We start from the raw sequence: 19,525 nt of genomic DNA, 5'->3' as shown, positions 1-19,525 counted from the left end.
AGCATTCTTAATCTAAAAGTGTTACCCATAAATTTTGTTCTCTACTACAGCTTTTCTCAACCAGGAGGCCTAGTGTAGGCCCACAGATAGATATTCCAGGAGGTCACAGATGTAAATCACATAAATGGGGGCCACAGTATGAGGCAAGTAGGACAGAGGGGTGACGTGAGAAGGAAACAGGTTGGCAGGAGTCACAAGAAATTTTGCTCTAGCCTATTAGTGTTTTAAGTTTAAAATTTCGATGAGATTGAAAGAGTTTAGATTGATATTTTTAGTTCTTAAGGTATTATTCATGAGAATTTTTGAGACAGATTAGTAGTTAATTTGTATAATTCTGTTTTGATTGATTAATGGATATTTGAAAATGGGAGATTATGGAATCCAAATATAGCCACAGAAAGTATCAGTAAGAACTTGATATTTAAGTTTAGATTTATGAGAATTAAAATATAAAACTTGGAATATATAAATTATAAAATTAGAATATAAAAATATATAAATCAAATTGTTCTTGACTGTGCTTATGGATAGTAGACGAACAAACTTAGACATCTATATTTAGTCTCAAAAATCCTGATTATTGGTCTTGAGCTCTGTATCCATAATAATGCCTTAACTTTTATCTCTATTTTTTTTTACTCTGATCCTTAAATGATATTCTAACTATTTACAGAACAAATAAAAAAGACCACATAAGGAATAGTAGGACTGTATGGAGATGTTAATGTTGCAAATAATCTAAAAGATAACCATGATATTTTATTAACTATTTTTTATTTAAGCCATTGTAATTTACAAAGCTATTCATAGTTGAGTTTTAGACATACCATGTTTCAGCACTAATCCCTTCACAAGTGTCAGCCTCCCTCCATCAAAGTCCTTTCATCAGAGTCCTTTCCATATCAACCCCAATCCTCCAGCCTGCCATTATAACAGGCGCCTTTTTAAGTTTGGTTGTTAAGTATGAGTGTCATGATTTCATTGTGATTGACTCGATAGCTTGGATAGTTAGTTCTTCCTTAACACCATCATTCACCTAAGTCTCTTTGATCCCTGACCCTGTTACTTCACATCTGCCTTTCTCCTCTTCCTCTTTATTTCTTTCCTTCTCCTTACTAAACTCCGGTTCCAAGAATGTTTGAGACAACTGCAGTAATTCTAAATACTAAATTCTAAATATAAATGATATCATCCTGTATTTATCCTTCTTCTTTTGACTTACTTCATTTAACATGATATCTTTCAGTTCCATCCATGTAGCAGCGAATTTCATGATTGTATCATTCCTCATAGCTGTATAGTATTCTATTGTATTTATATTACCACACCTTCATGATCCACTTATCTGTTGTTGGACATCTAGGTTGATTCCAACTCTTAGATATTATACTGAGTAATGTGATGAAAAACTGTTGTGTATGTCAACCTCTTCAGGGGTTGACTTGCTACAAAAAACAGTATGCATATATCCTTTTGTATGAGTGTTTTTGTCCTGGGGATAGATAGCCAAAAGCAGAATTAATGGGTCATATAGCAGCTCCATTCTGAGTTTACTGAGAACCCTCCACGCTGTTTTTCATAGTGGTCGGACCAGACAACATTCTCCCCAGCAGTGTATGAGAGTTCCTTTTTCACCACATCCCCACCAACACAAATTTTTTTCCCAATATTTTTGACATGTGCCATTCTCATTGTGTGAGATGATATCTGACATGTGTGAGATGATTATCTCATTTTTGGTCTAATATGGGTAATGATAAGACATAATGAGCATCTTTTCATGTGCCTGTTGGCCATCAGAATAACATGACCTTAAAAACATCAAAATGGGTTGTATGGATGAAGTAAAAAACATCTTTTGGAATCCAATGTACTGACTGTTAATGTATATTTAGCATAGACTAGGGGGTGAGACCAAGGAATGAAGTTGTCAGACCATGAGAGATTAAAAAAAAAGGGAAAACAGAGTAACCAGGAAGATCTGAATAACTCTGATTTGGTAGTTGTTTTCTAGCTCAGTATATTCCTGTATGTGACCATTTACCCATTTGTTCTTGCAAAAACAACTAGAGAAAGAAGCATACTGTTTCTGTGTTCTCTGTGTTCCATTCATAGGATTGGAAAACTCAAAACTCAGGTTTCTCAAATCAAGCACACAGACTTATCACTAAGCCATTGACAAAATTTATATTTAATTGTACTTAACAAAGATTATCTATTGACTCTATTGAACAGGTGGAAAAGTTCGGAAAGGCTTTGAATTATGCAGAAGCAGCTTTGTCATTTATTGAGTGTGGAAATGCCATGGAACAAGGTCCAATGGAATCCAAATCTCCTTACACGATGTATTCAGAAACTGTAGAGCTCATCAGGTAAGGATGGTGGTTTGTTTTTGTGTTGGGTCCTACTCCTGGATCTATGCTCAGTAATCACTCCTGACAGTGCTCAGGGGACCAAATGGGATGCTAGGGATCAAACCTGGTCAACTGCATGCAAGGTAGGATCCCTCCTCACTGTAATTCTCTCCAGCTCCAGAACTATGTTTTCTTGCTGGAAGTGAGGGAGGCTATAAGAAATAGATGTAAGTACTATGAACACTGGGAAAATGACATGCCATCTGCTATCAAAAACCTATGTTCATGTCCAAACTCTGAATGTGCTATTTTGCAAGGCACTTCCATATACCAGTCTCTTTGGTCTAGGACCTTATGCCCAATGGTAGCAGAAAGTTGAACAGATTGAACTGCTCCACCCTACTAGATTTCAAACTCATGTGTTAACGTCTAATCTACTTTTTAGAATTTAGAACCTAAATTCAACTACATGAGCACTGAGTCAGAGTTATTTAGAAAAGAAAGAAGATTCAAGTAGATTGAAAAAGGGTATAGCTGTCATCCTAGAGGGTACTGGTGTTATTCTGTTGTGAGGTCTACACAGCACATCTACACTACACATGCAGTAAATGAGACATGTAATGTGAGCAGAGTGGCAAAGATATGCCAAGGAGTTGGGTGGGACATTCTTCATCCATGCTGGAGAGCTGGGTGGCCATGTCCTTCATGGCTCATACATGAACCATCCAGGGATTTATATTCATTCATCCTCATATGAGAAGTTTGGTCATCAGATTTATGTTCCTTCCTGGTTCTGCTGCATGAGAGAATTCTACAACTCTGAGGAATGGTTCTTCCCGAACTAACTTTAAGGGTCTTTTGAATTGCTGTCACCAAAGATTAAATATTGGTTTTTTTATGTCCTACCATTATCAAATGAAAAATTCTCAGCATGTTAGGTTATACTTTTTAGCCTATGTTGCCCCAAGATGCAGCTTATTATTTTACATTACTTTACTTAATAACTAGTTTTCAACCTTTGAAAGTACCACCACGATGTCAGAACACATCATCTTCAATAGCACTGTTCAGGGGCTGGAGAGAAAGCACAGCAATAGGGCATTTGCTTTGCATGCAGCCAACCCAGGACAGATAGTGATTCGAATCCTGGCATCCTATATGGTCCCCTGAGCCTGCCAGGAGTGATTTCTAAGCACAGAACCAGAAGTAACCCCTGAGCACCACCAGGTGTGGCCTCCCAAAAAAAATCACTCTTCAAGGATGTTTGGAAAGTGAATACCACCTAGCAAGGGAAGCAGTTTTTTTGAAAAGGGAAGGAATCATAGCTGGAGATGTGGCTTGGGGTAGCTCACATCCTAACATGTTCTAGACCCTGAATTCTACAGTGACCAAACCAGGAGTTCAGCATGACTCCACATGAGTCTCCCCTGCAAGATTTGGGCCCACTGTGTTTTCCAGCAATGCAGGAGAGGACAGAACCTCAATCATTGTTGGGTGGGGCCCCTAAGAACAGAATAGAAATGGTGAAACTGAAATATAAAGACAGGAAAACCTCACTAGGTGAGCTTAGTAGCATATAAAAATGACAGAAACTGAGAGTATCCAAGACAGAAAAAAGAATTTACCTTTTCTCTTGGAAAGTGAGGGGAAGGAGTGTAGGGAGGGCAAACAGGCTGGAAAAATGGGAACAAAAAGGTTCAACATGAGGATCATTGGGATTCTCAAAGGTGAGGAAAGTATGAGAAATCATGACTTAAATGTGACATATGAGAGGAAAAGAGAGAGAGCTAAAAATGTATGCCACAGGAGCAGGCAGAGGAGAGGTTAGGTGGGAGGATGGTAACAGGAAATTGGAGGTGTAAGTGTTCCCTGGTGAGGGTGTTGGACATTGTCTGACTGAAACTCAATCATGAACCACTTTATAACTGAATAAAAACCAATTGTATTATGAACAACTTTGTCAACTATAGTGTTTAAACTATTTAAAAAAAAAAACAGATGCATGGAGAATATTGGAACTAACGTCACCCTTAGCTGTGGCTGTTAGACTTACCTGTTAGAAAGCAGGAAGAAACTTGATAATCATAAACATTGTCTTGAACTAGTTACCACAGAAATGTGATGCTGACAGAAACTGGGTAGCAGTGGCTAATTTTTTTTTGGGGGGGGGCCACACCCGGCGGTGCTCAGGGGTTACTCCTGGCTCTCTGCTCAGAAATAGCTCCTGGCAGGCACAGGGGACCATATGGGACACCGGGATTCGAACCAACCACCTTTGGTCCTGGATCGGCTGCTTGCAAGGCAAATGCCACTGTGCTATCTCTCTGGGCGCAGCAGTGGCTAATTTTTAAAAAAGAATTATCAGCAAGCATTAGAAAAAAAAACAACTAATCATTGGGCAGAAAGAACTTCATCACAGAAAACAGTTCATTTCTAATAAGCAAGCTCTTATGTAATTGGCTTCTCTTCTTTTTTCTAGGTATGCTATGAGGCTAAAAACCCACTCAGGCCCTAATGCTACTCCCGAGGACAAACAACTAGCTGCATTATGGTAAGTGCATCCTCCGTCCGCTTAAAATAGCTTTACAGTCGACACTGGTAGCCCAGGTGTGGAATGCATGACCTTCCCCAGAGCTTTCCCATCTGCAAACCAAACGCTCACCCCTCAACTCCCCACTGCCCATCCATGAGACAGACTTTGCCACTGAGAACTGACTGGCACATTACCTAAGCAGTATTTTCTCCTTTGTGTTTGTATGGTAGAATCAGCTCTATGTTTTGATCATTGGAATGGGAGTTGTGTCAAATATAGTTTCCCTTGTGTTTAACATTTCAGATGCAATCAAGCTAAATTATCTGTCTCCTTCAATGTAGGATCCATGTATGTGAATCAAGACAATGTCTTTAGAGCCAGCTTCTCAAACTGGGTCATGACTTCATATGGGGGTCACATAATTGGGGGTCACATAGTGGGGAGTTGTGGAGTAAAAAGGTTCGTGAACACTCAACAGCAGAAATTAATTCAAAATAAGCCACAGAATGAATCCTAGCTAAGTCTTTCTGGCAGCTTGAATCCAGCATATTTTTCACGTATAAGAAGAGGTTCCCCAATGGAAAAAGTTGAAGAGTCCCTGCCTGAAAGTTAGTAAACTGACTCCATTGTGCTTTATCAGTGAAATTATTATTTTAAAGCATAGCCTGGAATAGTATTTTCTCTGTTGTGAATGATTATGTGATTAGAATAAATTCCCCATTGCTTCTCCTCTGCCTCCCTGAGAATCATGGGGGACTATCACTATCACACTATCACTATCACACTATCACTGAGAATCATGGGGCACCTCTTCATTGGCTACTCCAGTGCTAGGATCCCATTTCTCTTCTCTCTGAAGGGTCATTCTTGACTCAAAACACGATGGACAAGTTAGTGTCTTAGGAGAAGAGTGATCTATGTCAAAGAGAGAGGTTTGGTATTTCACATCATTAACATCTGGAGTTCAGGTGTTAACATTAAGTTGTACCTGGTGTGTTGGCATTCTAACATGGCAACTTGGAATAGTAAATAACTATTTAGGTTTTCTTAGGAAAACCTAGGAAAAGGGCTGAAAACTAGTACAGAGGTTAAGGCACTTGTCTTGCTCACAGCTAACCCAGGTTCACTCCCTGGGCTATGGTCTATATACCCTGAGCACAAAGCATGTGTATGTGTGTGAGCCTGGGCACAAAGAAAGAATGAGCCCTGAGCACAGAGGGGAGAAAATCCTGATCACAGAACTAGAAGTCATCCCTGAGCACAAAGCAGGATTAAGCCCTCAGCACAGAGCCAGATGTGAGCCACAAGTCCAGAGCTAGGAGTGAGTCCTGAACACAGACCTACGAGTGAACCCAGAGCACTGAGTCAGGATAGAACCTTGAAGCACCCCACCCCCCAAAGAAAACCCAATAGTAAACACCAAATGATTTTATCTTAGAAAATCCTTTTATCACGGAGCCAGAGAGATAGCAAGGAGGTAAGGCATTTGCCTTACATGCAGGAGGACAGTGGTTCGAATCCCGGCATCCTAAATGGTCCCCTGAGTCTGACAGGAGCAATTTCTGAGCATAGAGCCAGGAGTAACCCCTGAGCGCTGCCAAGTGTGACCCAAAAACCAAAAAAGAAAATGAAAAAGAAAAAAGAAAACCCTTTCATCTTGTTCTGTATTGAGATTAGTAAATTAATGATAATTTGTTGTTAGTAGAAGGCAGGTACCACCAGTGTGTGGACAGCATTCGTTCATATCCCATTCTCCTTGGAACTGTTGTAGTCCAGTAAAATAATATGAGTAAGTGGAGGGGACTAAAGCAGACAGAAGGGCTTTTCTTTCAGCAAAGTCAAAGCTTCCAAAAATCTGGAGGAGTCCCTGGAATTTACCTGGAAGCAGCAAGCGCATCTCTGCTGCCGCTATGGAGGGACACTGTCCCCTAGTGGTGGAGGAAGGAACTGTCCCATCCAGAGCCATAAAACCAACTAAGATCAAATGATCTGTAACTCCTTGATACTTACTTTAGGGATTTTTTTTTTAAGGATATCATTTATTTGTATCTACAGTATTGTGACAGATACCTTTGTACATGTCTGTTATTTATACATGACATGTGTGTTTATTTGCATATGTGTGAATGTGAATATATCATCACGGAAACAGAAGTCCTAGCAATGACACAATGACAGTTTCCCCTTATTTGTAAACATGAACCTGTTCCTTAGAACACATATCTCTCTCTCTGTCTCTGTCTCTCTCTGTCTCTCTGTCTCTGTCTCTCTCTGTCTCTGTCTCTCTCTCTCTGTCTCTGTCTCTCTCTCTCTCTCTCTCTCTCTCTCTCTCTCTCTCTCTCTCTCTCTCTCTCTCTCCCCCCTGCAGTTACCGATGCCTTGCTCTCCTGTACTGGCGGATGTTTCGCCTCAAAAGGGACCATGCTGTGAAGTATTCAAAAGCACTGATCGACTACTTCAAGGTAGGGCTGATTAATGACTGAACTGCTTGGGGCCTGTGCTCCCTTGCTGCCTTGTCAAGGAAAATTTGGGAAAAGTTTAGAGAAGCTATTGCTCTAGGCTAATCCAGTAGCACGGTTATAGCCCATCGGATCCCACTTAGGGCACATTGTTGGCATTTTAGGGCTCAGAAGTTAATTTCAAGAGCCCATCAAGATTGATCCCTGTGTCTTTTGTCCAGATATTTTTATGGAATCAAGAAAAAAAAGTATCCAATTACTCATTCCACTGTCCAAAGAATTCAACTTTATAACTAGCATAATTTTAACATGGTCACTCTATGCTGCTGCTTCTTAGAACTTACTACTCAGAACTTCATCTTTCTGTTTTGTCACCAGTAGTTAATTTAATGTGTAATGAAACTGTTGGTTTAAATGTTGATGGATTTTTTTGAACCCAGAGGCACTAGAAAAATAGGCATTGTGAATATTGGGATAGATCTGCAAATTGTGATAATGTGTAGAGATATCAAAGAAAGGGATAATTTTTTTCATTTGGGGAGGGAGGGAGGAGGAAGGAAAGAAGGAAGGGAAGGAAGGAAGGAAGGAAGGAAGGAAGGAAGGAAGGAAGGAAGGAAGGAAGGAAGGAAGGAAGGAAGGAAGGAAGGAAGGAAGGAAGGAAAGACTCTTCTTACTGGATGGTGTGAGGGGCCTAAAAGCCAGAGATTGTGGAAAGAAGAGTTCAGAGCCTATTGCGAAGATAATTTGGTTCAGTCTAGAATGAGATCCAAGGTTGTGAAGAGAATGATCCATTGGAGTTGCCACAGAGCACAGAGGGCCAGGCCAAGGTCAACTCGCTGATACCCTGAAAGAAGATTGTGGCCTTGGGCTAGAACTTTGCCCCTACAGCATCTGTTGATCAGCAATTTATTTATCTGCAGTATTTGCTGTTGTTTCTCAGTGTGCCCTGAGAACAAGTGGCCCTTGTCCCCCACTTAACCTTACGCAGAGGCTTCTGTTTTCCTGCAGAATTCATCGAAAGCTGCCCAAGCGCCATCTCCATGGGGGGCAAGTGGAAAGTAAGTTCCTTTTCCCAGGGTCAGTGAGGGGCTGCATGACTGAGCCACTGAGATGCTTTGCTTCCGCCTCCCTGAAGGCCCTGCCTGGTTCATCCAGCTTAGCTTCTGTACCTTGTTTCTCTCCATCCCCTTCCAGGAGCACGGGAACCCCGTCCCCCATGTCTCCCAACCCCTCCCCTACCAGCTCTGTGGGGTCGCAGGGGAGCCTGTCCAACACCAGTGCCCTGTCCCCGTCCACCATTGTCAGCATTCCCCAGCGCATCCACCAGATGGCAGCCAACCACGTGAGCATCACCAACAGCATCCTGCATAGTTATGACTACTGGGAGATGGCGGACAACCTGGCCAAGGAGAACAGAGGTGAGTGAGAGAGAGAGAGAGAAATGGGGGGGGAGAGAGAGAGAGAGACGGAGAGAGAGAGAGAGAGAGAGAGACAGAGACAGAGACAGAGACAGAGAGACAGAGAGAGAGACAGAGACAGAGAGACAGAGACAGAGAGAGAGAGAGAGGAGAGAGAGAGGAGAGAGAGAGAAACGGGGGGAGGGAAGGAGAAAGAGAGAGAGAGAGAGAGAGAGGAGCAAGAGAGAAAGGGGGGGGCCTCTCACCTTCACCCTCCTGTGTTCTATGGGGGGGTGAGAAAAGGGGAAAGAGAAATGTTAGCAATACAGATACATACATGCTCGAACAGATATGTTTCTCCATTTAGACAATGAGCATCTTGTAGGTGAGGACCATATTTTTTTAGAATTATGATAAAATAAAATATTTTTTAATTTTTTTAATTTTTTTATTTAAACACCTTGGTTACAAACATGATTGTGGTTGAGTTTCAGTCATATTAGATGACACCCCCCCCCCCATCACCAGTGCAACATTCCCATCACCAATGATCCAAATATCCCTCCTCCCCTCCCGCCCCTACGTGTACTCCAAACAGGCTTTCCACTTCCCTCATATATTCTCATTGTTAGGATAGTTTGCAATGTGGTTATTTCTCTAACTAAACTCATCACTTTTTAATTTTTATTGAGGTGCCATGGTTTACAATATTGTCAATAGCTCCATGTGCATATTGTTCTAACACCATACCTACTACCAATGTGCCAACTTCCCTCTATTATTTTTATTGAACATTACTAGAATACCCAGGGGGATTTGGAACACTTAATTAACACATGTGAATGTTATCGTTTTAGTGATAAATGTTTACAACTGAGAAGAGTGCATAGAAGCAGTGATTCTTTTATTTATTTTTAGTTAAAGAACTAATCTATGATTTTGTTAGTGTTTGCCTTTACTGGTGTTAAAGGGATTGATTACAGGTTTATTATGGCTAGATTTATAAAACAGAAAACAATGGAGAATAATAATAGTTAAATTATCAACAATCTCATTAACAAGACATAATTGCTATTAATAGTCTATTGTTTTTTTTTCAATTCCCCTCCAAACTCCTGATATCTTACCAAAATTACTTATAACATATATGCAGTTTTATGTCACTTTTAAAATTTAAAATTATGGGGCTGGAGTGAGGTAAGGCATTTGCCTTGCACATAGCCAGTACAAGACAGACCCCAGTTTGAATCCCAGCATCCCATATGGTCACCACCACCACCAACTCCCCATGCCAAGCCTGCCAGGAGCAACTTCTGAGTGCAGAGCCAGGAGTAATCCCTGAGCACCATTGGGTATGATCCAAAAACCAAAATAAATAAATAAATAAATAATAAAATTTAACATCATTTTCTCAGGCATTTCTTTATGTCACTAGTTACAAAAACACCTGTTGTGTGATTCTAGAATATCTTCTATAGTAGGTATTGCAGTCATAACATAACCACTTCTTTTTTTTTTTTTTTTTTGGTTTTTGGTTTTTGGGCCACACCCGGTGATGCTCAGGGGTTACTCCTGGCTATGCGCTCAGAAGTCGCTCCTGGCTTGGGGGACCATATGGGACGCCGGGGGATCGAACCACGGTCCGTCCGAGGCTAGCGCAGGCAAGGCAGGCACCTTACCATTAGCGCCACCGCCCGGCCCCAACATAACCACTTCTTAAGCTGCTCTAGTTGGACATTCTCTTCTACTTTTTTATACTATTAAAAATGCTATTCAGATAAACAGACTTTTTTTTTTTGGTTTTTGGGTCACACCGGCAGTGCTCAGGGGTTACTCCTGGCTCTAGGCTCAGAAATCGCTCCTAGCAGGCTTGGGGGACCATATGGGATGCTGGGATTCGAACCACCATCCTTCTACATGCAAGGCAAACACCCTAACTCCAAGCTATCTCTCCGGCCCCGAAACAGAGTTTTTAAATATTTATTTATTTAGGTTTTTTTGGCCATACCTGGCAGCTCTCAGAGGTTATTCTTGGCTCTGTACTCAGAAATCGCTGGTAGGCTGGTAGGCAGAAATCCTGGTAGGCTCGAGGGGACATGTGGGATGCCAGGTATGGGTCAACCACGTGCAAGGCAAATGCCCCACCTACTGTGCTATCACTTAGGCCCCTGATAAACAAACAACCTTCTTAAGTAAATTTTTGTTCATTATTCTGGTTTTTTTCATTTTTTATTTTCTTTTTTTTTTTTTCTTTTCTTTTTTTTTTTAAGGAGACACCACAGGTAACAGTGCTCAGGTCTTACTCCCAACTCTGTGTTCAGGGATCATTCCTAGCACCACTTGGTGGAGGGTAGGGGGAATCTCCTCTTTCCTGCACCAAATTTGGCTATGTTCTTAGGAGGGAATTTTAAAAGTTGGATTTAGGGGCCCAGAGAGATAGCACAGCGGCGTTTGCCTTGCAAGCAGCCAATCCAGGACCAAAGGTGGTTGGTTCGAATCCCGGTGTCCCATATGGTCCCCCGTGCCTGCCAGGAGCTATTTCTGAGCAGACAGCCAGGAGTAACCTCTGAGCACCGACAGGTGTGGCCCAAAAACCAAAAAAAAAAAAAAAAAAAAAAAAAGTTGGATTTAGGGAGAATAGGTCTAGAATTTTTAAGGTATATATATTGATGCCATTAACTCTTTGCCCTACCTCCCAAAATTAGAAAGATACCAGTTCTTTTTTTTTTTTCTTTTTGGGCTACACCTGGTGATGCTCAGGTGATGTTCCTGGCTATGTAATCAGAAATCGCTCCTGACTTGGGGGACCATATGGGCACCATGAATGTTACCAGTTTATCTTTTCCCCAATAAGGAGTAAAATGTGAATCTTTAGTTCCCTTTCATGCCGCAAAATGCAACTTTTGTTTTTGGTTTTGGTTTTGGTTTTGGTTTTGGTTTTGGGTTTTTTTGGGTCACACCCAGCGGTGCTCAGGGGTTACTCCTGGCTGTCTGCTCAGAAATAGCTCCTGGCAGGCACGGGGGACCATATGGGACACCGGGATTCGAACCAACCACCTTTGGTCCTGGATCGGCTGCTTGCAAGGCAAACGCCACTGTGCTATCTCTCCGGGCCCCGCAACTTTTGTTTTAATGTATAATAATTTGGTCACATATGTCTTCACCTCTTTATAGCTCACTCTGAACACATAAATACATCCTAACTCTAGTAACTAAACCACACAACACATAAGAAACACCTCTAGACTGCAGAAGTCACTATGAGAAAGCCACACAGAACCACACCACACTTACTGTGTGAACATGGTATCTCTGAAGACCCAACCAGTATCAACCAGCCATGTCACCTCTCTAATAAGGACTTTAGAGAGAAAATGTTGAGGATGCTCAAGGAGCTCAAAGATATAAGGGAACAAAGCATAATAAAGACAATAAAGCACTAGAGGATCTGAGAATAGAAATGAGGAAACTAGTAGCAGAAATGACAGAATTATTTTTTTTTTTTTTTGGTTTTTGGGCCACACCCGGTGACGCTCAGGGGTTACTCCTGGCTATGTGCTCAGAAGTTGCTCCTGGCGTGGGGGACCATATGGGATGCCGGGGGATCGAACCGCAGTCCGTCCTAGGCTAGCGCAGGTAAGGCAGGCACCTTACCTTTAGCGCCACCGCCCGGCCCCATGACAGAATTATTAATGACAGCTGGGTGCATAGAAAGAAAAACTCACTGGAAGGCCTCAACAGTAAACTAATAGTAGTTGAGGACAAATCAGTGAGCTCCAACATGAGATGTTGAAACCTCCAGACAAAAAGGAACATAGGGGACCGGAGCGGTGGCGCAGTGGTAGTGCGTTAGCTTGCACACCGCTGATCCAGGACTGACCTCAGTTTGATCCCCCAGCATCCCATATGTTCTCCCAAGCCAGGAGTGATTTCTGAGTGCAGAGCCAGAAGTAACCCCTGAGCATCACAGGTGTGCCCCCCAAAAAAAGGAACATGGAAAAAAACTTCAAAATAAATGAATATCTGACTAGAGAAATTAGAGATGAATTCAAGAGGAACAATATAAGAATCATCAGGGTCCCAGAGGGCCAGGAAGGCAACTCTGATGAAGAAAGAACAAAGACATTGAGAAGTTTCCAGAACTGGAGAACACAAGAACCCACTGGAGAGTACCAGCTAAAAGAGACTCAAATAAAAATACTCCAATATGGGGCTGGAGAGATAGCACAGTGGTAGGGCATTTGCCTTGCATGCCTGCCAGGAGTGATTTCTGAGCACAGAGCCAGGAGTAATCCCTGAACACCGCCAGGTGTGACCCAAAAACAAAAAAAAATGTGTTTTTTAGTTCCTAGGGTATATCTCTAAGAGTGATATAGCTGGATCATATGGGAGCTCAATTTCCAGTTTTTTAAGGAAACTCCATATTGTTTTCCATGAGGGCTGGACTAGACAGTATTCCCACCAGCAGTGAATGAGAATTCCTTTCTCCCCACATCCCCGCCAGCACTGATTGTTCCTGTTCTTTGTGTTGTGTGCCAATTTCTGTGGCATGAAATGCTACCTCATTGTTTTTTTGATTTGCATCTCCCTGATGATTAGTGATGGGGAACACTTTTTCATGTGTCTTTTGGCCATTTGTATTTCTTATTTGAGGAAGTGTCTGTACATTTCTTCTCCCCATTTTTTGATGGGGTTAGATTTTTTTTTCTTGTTCTGTCAGTACCTTGTATATTTTTGATACTAGCCCCTTACCTGATGAGTATTGGGTGAATAGTTTCTCTCATTCTGTGAGTGGCTTTTGCACCTAGGCACTATTTCCTTTGAGGTGCAGAAGCCTCTCAGCTTAATATATTCCCATCTGTTTATCTCTACTTCCACTTGTTTGGAGAGTGCTGTTTTCCTCCTGGAAGATAATAAGGCACTGATTGAACTTTACAAGAAAAATACATCTAATTCCATCAAAAATTGGGAAGAAATGAACAAAAACTTTGTCAAAGAAGAAATACAAATGGCCAAAGGCATATGAACAAATAAATGCTCTGCATGACTAATCCTCAGAGAGATGCAAATCAGAACAACCATGAGGTATTTTCTCACACCATAGACACTGGTACAACAAATAGAACAAGAATAACCAATGCAGGGCCCAGAATGATAGTACAACAGGTAAGGTGTTTGCCTTGCATGCAGCCAACCCAAGGTTCAAACCTAAACATCCCTTATGGTTCCATGAGTCCACAAGGAGTGACTCCCGAGTTCAAAGCCAGGAGTAACCTTTGAGCACTGAAACCTAACTCCACCCCCCCCCAAAAAAAGAATACCTAGGCTGGTGCAAATGCAGGGAAGAAAGGGATTCTCATTCACAGAAAGTGGGAATGTCATTTAGTCCAGAAAACAATTTTTGAACAACCATATGGACATTCTAAGAAACCTAAGACTTGAGCTTTTATTTGACCCAGCAACTCTACTTCTTGGAATATGCCATACCTTAAGGGCCCCAAAATAAAATGGAGAAAAGACATTTGTACCCCTTTTTTCTTATAGCACTATCCACAATAGCCAACATCTATAAATAACCCAAATGCTCAAGAAGAGATGACTTAATAAAGAAACCATGGTACATATACACAATGGGCTATTTCTCAGCCATAAGAAAAGGTAAAGCCTGGGGCCAGAGGATAGCATAGCGGCTTTGCCTTGCAAGCAGCCAACCCAGGACCTAAGGTGGTTGGTTCAAATCCCGGCATCCCATATGGTCCCCCATGCCTGCCAGGAGCTATTTCTGAGAAGATAGCCAGGAGTAACTCCTGAGCACCGCCGGGTGTGGCTCAAAAATAAAAAAGAAAGAAAGAAAGAAAAAAGTAAAGGTAAAGTCATGGGTTGAGAGACACAGTATAGTGGGGAGGGCACAAGTAAGAAGCCAACCTAAGGTTCACTCCCCAGCATTCCATATGGCCCATCAATCATGGCCAGGAACATCTCCAAATGTGGCCCAAAATCCAAAAATAGAGGAAAGGAAAGATAAAGTTTTGCAATGCTACTCCATGTGTTAGGGTCCAGAGTTGAAAGACGAGACCGCACAATTTTTATAAAGCAAAGCAAGACATCATTTCATCAGCCACAAGCCCCAAACTGGGTAACCAGGGACACCTCCCAGAGGAGACAACCCCTGTCAAGGTCACAAGGCAGTTTATATATAGAGGGGTAAGGAGTTTCTAGCTTCTGATGATCTTTAAGATGACTGGCTGTTGTCAAGAGTACCTTCCTACTGCTCCTTTATGTCTTTTCCAGATAGGCTACCTGATAAGGCCAGATATCTCGGGGAGGTGTTAATGAAAACTTAGGCTTGAGAAAGAGAGGCCCAAGACATCTACAACATGTGGCCCTTTACAAAAATAGCACCCATCCTTGTTCAGAACCTAGGACCCCACAAATGGAGGGACTTGGAGAGTATTATGTTAACTAAAGTTAGAATGAGACTGACACATTCTCTCTCATATTTGGGATATAAAGTAATAATTGTGGAATAAGGAACACTGTAAGGCAGTGGAAAAAAAAAAAAAGAACATGAGAACTTGTCCTCAGTAGGGAACAAGCCCCTGAGGGAGCTGGAGAAAAGAATGGGGGTAAGAAATGACTATGGTGGAGGGAAGTATACAACCAAGAAGAGGAGACAGTGTGGAAAATGGGAAAATGTCACTTATGAAGATATGAAGCCTATCTGCAACAGGCTTGGAAACTACAGAGCAAAGGATTTTTTTTTTTTTTTTGGTTTTTCGGGCCACACCCATTTGATGCTCAGGGGTTACTCCTGGCTAAGCGCTCAGAAATTGCCCCTGGCTGGGGGGGACCATATGGGACACTGGAGGATCGAACAGCGGTCCTTCCTTGGCTAGCGCTTGCAAGGCAGACACCTTACCTCTAGCGCCACCTCGCCGGCCCCAGGATTTATTTTTTTAAATATTTTATTTAAACACCTTGATTACAAACATGATTGTGGTTGGGTTTCAGTCATGCAAATAACACCCCCCAACACCAGTGCAACACTCCCATCACCAATGTCACAAATATCCCTCCTCCCCACCCCACCCCCGCTTGTACTCTAGACAGGCTTTCTATTTCCCTCATATATTCTCTTTGTTAGGATAGTTCTCAATGTAGTTATGCAAAGGATTTATTTATTTATTTATTTATTTTTGGTTTTGGGGCCACACCCGGCAGTGCTCAGGGGTTACTCCTGGCTGTCTGCTCAGAAATAGCTCCTGGCAGGCAAAGGGGACCATATAGGACACTGGGATTCGAACCAACCACCTTTGGTCCTAGATCGGCTGCTTGCAAGGCAAACGCCGCTGTGCTATCTCTCCGGGCCCAACAAAGGATTTATTTTTAAAAAATTTAGAGGCCAGAGGTTGGCGCAGCGGTAGGGTGTTTGCCTTTCATATGCTGATCAGGACAGACCTCAGTTCAATCCCCTCACATCCCATATGGTCCCCTAAGCCAGGTGCAATTTCTGAGTGAATAGCCAGGAGTAACCCCTGAGCGTCACTAGGTGTGGCCCAAAAACCAAAAAGAAATTATTTTTAATTTCCTCTCAGGAGCTGATGGATAGATGGGAGGCAAATGGGATGGATGGGGCCACTGGTGAAGGGAAGTGCAGATAGGTGAAGGGATCAAAATTGGAATACTGTATGCCTGAAACCCAGTCATGAATGACTTTGTAATTTCACTGTGATTAAATGATGATGATGATGATGATGATAATAATAATAATAATAATAATAATAATAATAATAATAAAACAACTTTATAAAGCTGACCAGGAAGAGCATGAGCAGGCAGCACCCCGAAGGGTTCAGTTCCAACCCCCTTATTCTCCAGCCACCCTCACCCCCATTTAACCCTGCAGATCCCCCTCATTTGCCTTGCTCCTCACTCTCCTCTGCTCCTGGTCTCCTCCATTGTCTAAACTCCCAGCTGGAAATTGGAGTCTCCTCTCTCCCATCCAGGCTTTTCCTTCATTCAGCCTGAGATAAGCACCTGGGAAAACTTTTGCCAAATAAAGGAATGTTGGGGCCAAAGATACAGAACATCAGGGAGAGCACTGGCCTTGCATGAGGCCAACCTGGGTTTAATTCTCGACACTACGTATGACCCTCCAAGTCCCACCAGGAGTGATTCCTGAGTACAGAGCCAAAGCACCTCCTGAGCTCCTCTGGGTCTGTTCTACTTCCCCCCCCACCAAAAAAAAAAACAAAAGAGTGTTATTTGGTGATGTAGTTATGACAGCATTGCAGCCATATGAATTTATTTGTTTCTGTTAGCCACTCAACTGTGGTCTTTGAGGGAACAGTTATTGCATCCTCTATCTTGGGATTTACCATGACTGTCCCCTTTGATACCCAGCATAAAGGTTGATTATTACTTCACAAGAAGGACAATCTTCTCCCTTTCTGCTTTGTTCCCCAAAGTCTAGGTAGAACCTTCTCTTTGGAGCCATTCCCAAGGCTCAGTCAGACCCCACCCTGGGGGCTGAGAGTGTGGGAAGGCCTGACCGCCAGTGAGGGTGGGGAGTGAACATAGCATGAGAAGACCATTTTGCTGTTTCCTATGAGGAAGATCACCAAGAGGGTTCTCTTCCTTTGAGTGCTGTTGTGCTCGGCCTCTGCTGAGGCAGACCAGAGGACACTCGGTTTCATGGAAGCCCTGAGTATGTCTGTTGGTCTCAGGTTCCTAATGACTCTCTCTGTCCCTTAGAGTTCTTCAATGACCTGGATCTGCTTATGGGCCCCGTGACCCTCCACAGCAGCATGGAGCACCTGGTCCAGTACTCCCAGCAGGGTCTGCACTGGCTGCGGAACAGCACTCACCTGTCATAGGGCCTTGGCCAGGAGCCGGACTCTGCCCTCCTCCCCATGGACCGCTCTGTGATTCTGGACACTGTGCTACTGATATTTCTGGCCACAGCATTTATTGGACTGCGGTGAACACTTCCTCAGCATCCAAGGACTTCCCAGGGCATGTGTGTCTGTACGTGTGGGCATCTGTGTATGTGTGTACGAAGCACAGCTCTTTAGAACATGTCACCTCTGCCTGGTTTCCAAAAGCCTGGACTAGACAAGGTGATCAGAGGTCATAGAAAACACATTTACATACACACACATACACACACATACATATGCACACACTTTCAGTCTCAAAACTAAACCATAAATTCTTCAACATTCAACCAAAACACCATGGGTTAGTGAACCAGGTGCAATACAGCACACCCAAAACTTGACTGCCAGTTAAGACAAACCTAGTTCTTACACTATTGATTACTTTCAGTATTACTATACTAGTCCCCAATTATTTTTTGATTGTGTGTATTCATGGACAATTGAAAAATGAAAATAAGTCACTTATTTTTGTGCTGGGCCTTTACTAGACTGCATGTTACCAAATACGCCTGTCTCTTGTTTGATTCCCCCCCCACACCTTCTTCCCAGCCTTATTGTCAACTAAATGCATTTATGAGCAAATGAATCAATTCTCACAGGTCTGCACTGACCGACCTGCCCCCAAATTGATCTCAACATAGCACTGTGATGTGGAAAGGACACAGTGTGTTTGAAAATTAACCCCTACTGCTGTGGAACTCAGTTCCAAATGGAACTTAGTGCACACAGCAAGGCCGCCCAGCACCTAGTTCTTCTTAAAGCCATGTGACTTTTGTCCGCCCATGTTTGTCAAGTCTTCTTCCTACAGCAGCTTTCTGAACAAATTTTCTTGGCCAAATTAGAAAGCTACCTGGAAAGTCCCTTCAACTTCGAGATCTGGACATTATAGATCAGGCCAACACCCATTTGCTCTCCAGGTATTTTACCCTCACCCTCTTTGTGCAGAATGTTCCACAGTAGGGCCTTGAGTGAGTTTTTCCCCAGGGGTAGGTGTCAGGCTCGATTCACAGGCTGCAGGACAAGGTCTTCTTGCTGTGAATCCAGTTCTCTTTGCCATCCCCACAAACAGGGCCTCATGCTTCCTTCCTGTGTATATGGGATGTTGATGTCTTGCCCTTAATTCTTTCCATCTTTTTTATAATTACGTTTACATTTTAGTTTTTTGACATCTTGTTTACAGTTCTGGCCAAAATATATTTCATTTATAAAGTCTTTTGTTATGTCCTAGATTTAGCATTCTTGTTAATCATGTATTGGGATATAAAGATATTGGTGGAAAGGAAAACAGCTGTTAAAAAGGTAGGCATGGAGATACTTTAAAACCACAAAGCAGAAAAATGTCCTTGAGGCCTCTAGCTTAGTGCAGTGCCCTGAGGATGATTGGAGAAAGGGGATGGAGTATGTAAACCATCCACTTTCCAAGATCATGGTGCAGCAGACATTTCTCAGAGATACCATTATTTGCTTTCACTGAGGATCTTGTTGGTTTGGTTGAAAGTTGGATATTTTTGGCAGTTTCTTTCTGTGAGAGTTAAGATTGTTATTCATTCTCTAGTTTTTACCATTAATTCACACAGTACAAAACATTAAATAGCTTTAACGGTCAAAAATGAAGATGATCAGGGCCGGAACGATAGCCTTGCATGTGGCTGACCCACAATGGACCTCAGTTTGAGCGCATAGCCAAGAGTAATCATTGAGCATCACTGGGTGTGCCCTCCCCCAAATGAAGATGATGAAACAAAGGGTTTGTGAAATTTGCATTTGGCTTTGGACATGAAGAATCGAAAACTGTTAACAGTATTTGTATATTAGATATATCTAAATAAGGTGCTTCATACAT

At 42.4% G+C, this 19,525-nt stretch overlaps 1 protein-coding gene across 1 annotated transcript in view; it reads left to right on the top strand.

Moving 5' to 3' along the window:
* The window catches only part of AFF3 (ALF transcription elongation factor 3), a 478,778-nt gene extending 460,298 nt beyond the window's left edge, over positions 1 to 18,480 (top strand). The window contains exons 19-24 of the mRNA XM_049785039.1: positions 2,236 to 2,372; positions 4,834 to 4,905; positions 7,256 to 7,349; positions 8,355 to 8,404; positions 8,541 to 8,764; positions 17,498 to 18,480. Coding sequence (XP_049640996.1) covers positions 2,236 to 2,372; positions 4,834 to 4,905; positions 7,256 to 7,349; positions 8,355 to 8,404; positions 8,541 to 8,764; positions 17,498 to 17,619 — 699 coding nt within the window. The 3' untranslated portion in view covers positions 17,620 to 18,480. The remainder of the gene's footprint in view (positions 1 to 2,235; positions 2,373 to 4,833; positions 4,906 to 7,255; positions 7,350 to 8,354; positions 8,405 to 8,540; positions 8,765 to 17,497) is intronic.
* The last annotated feature ends 1,045 nt before the right edge of the window (positions 18,481 to 19,525 follow it).

This window comes from Suncus etruscus, chromosome 12, assembly GCF_024139225.1.
Source record: "Suncus etruscus isolate mSunEtr1 chromosome 12, mSunEtr1.pri.cur, whole genome shotgun sequence".
NCBI lineage: Eukaryota > Metazoa > Chordata > Mammalia > Eulipotyphla > Soricidae > Suncus > Suncus etruscus.
This window is presented reverse-complemented; position numbering and strand designations above follow the sequence as displayed.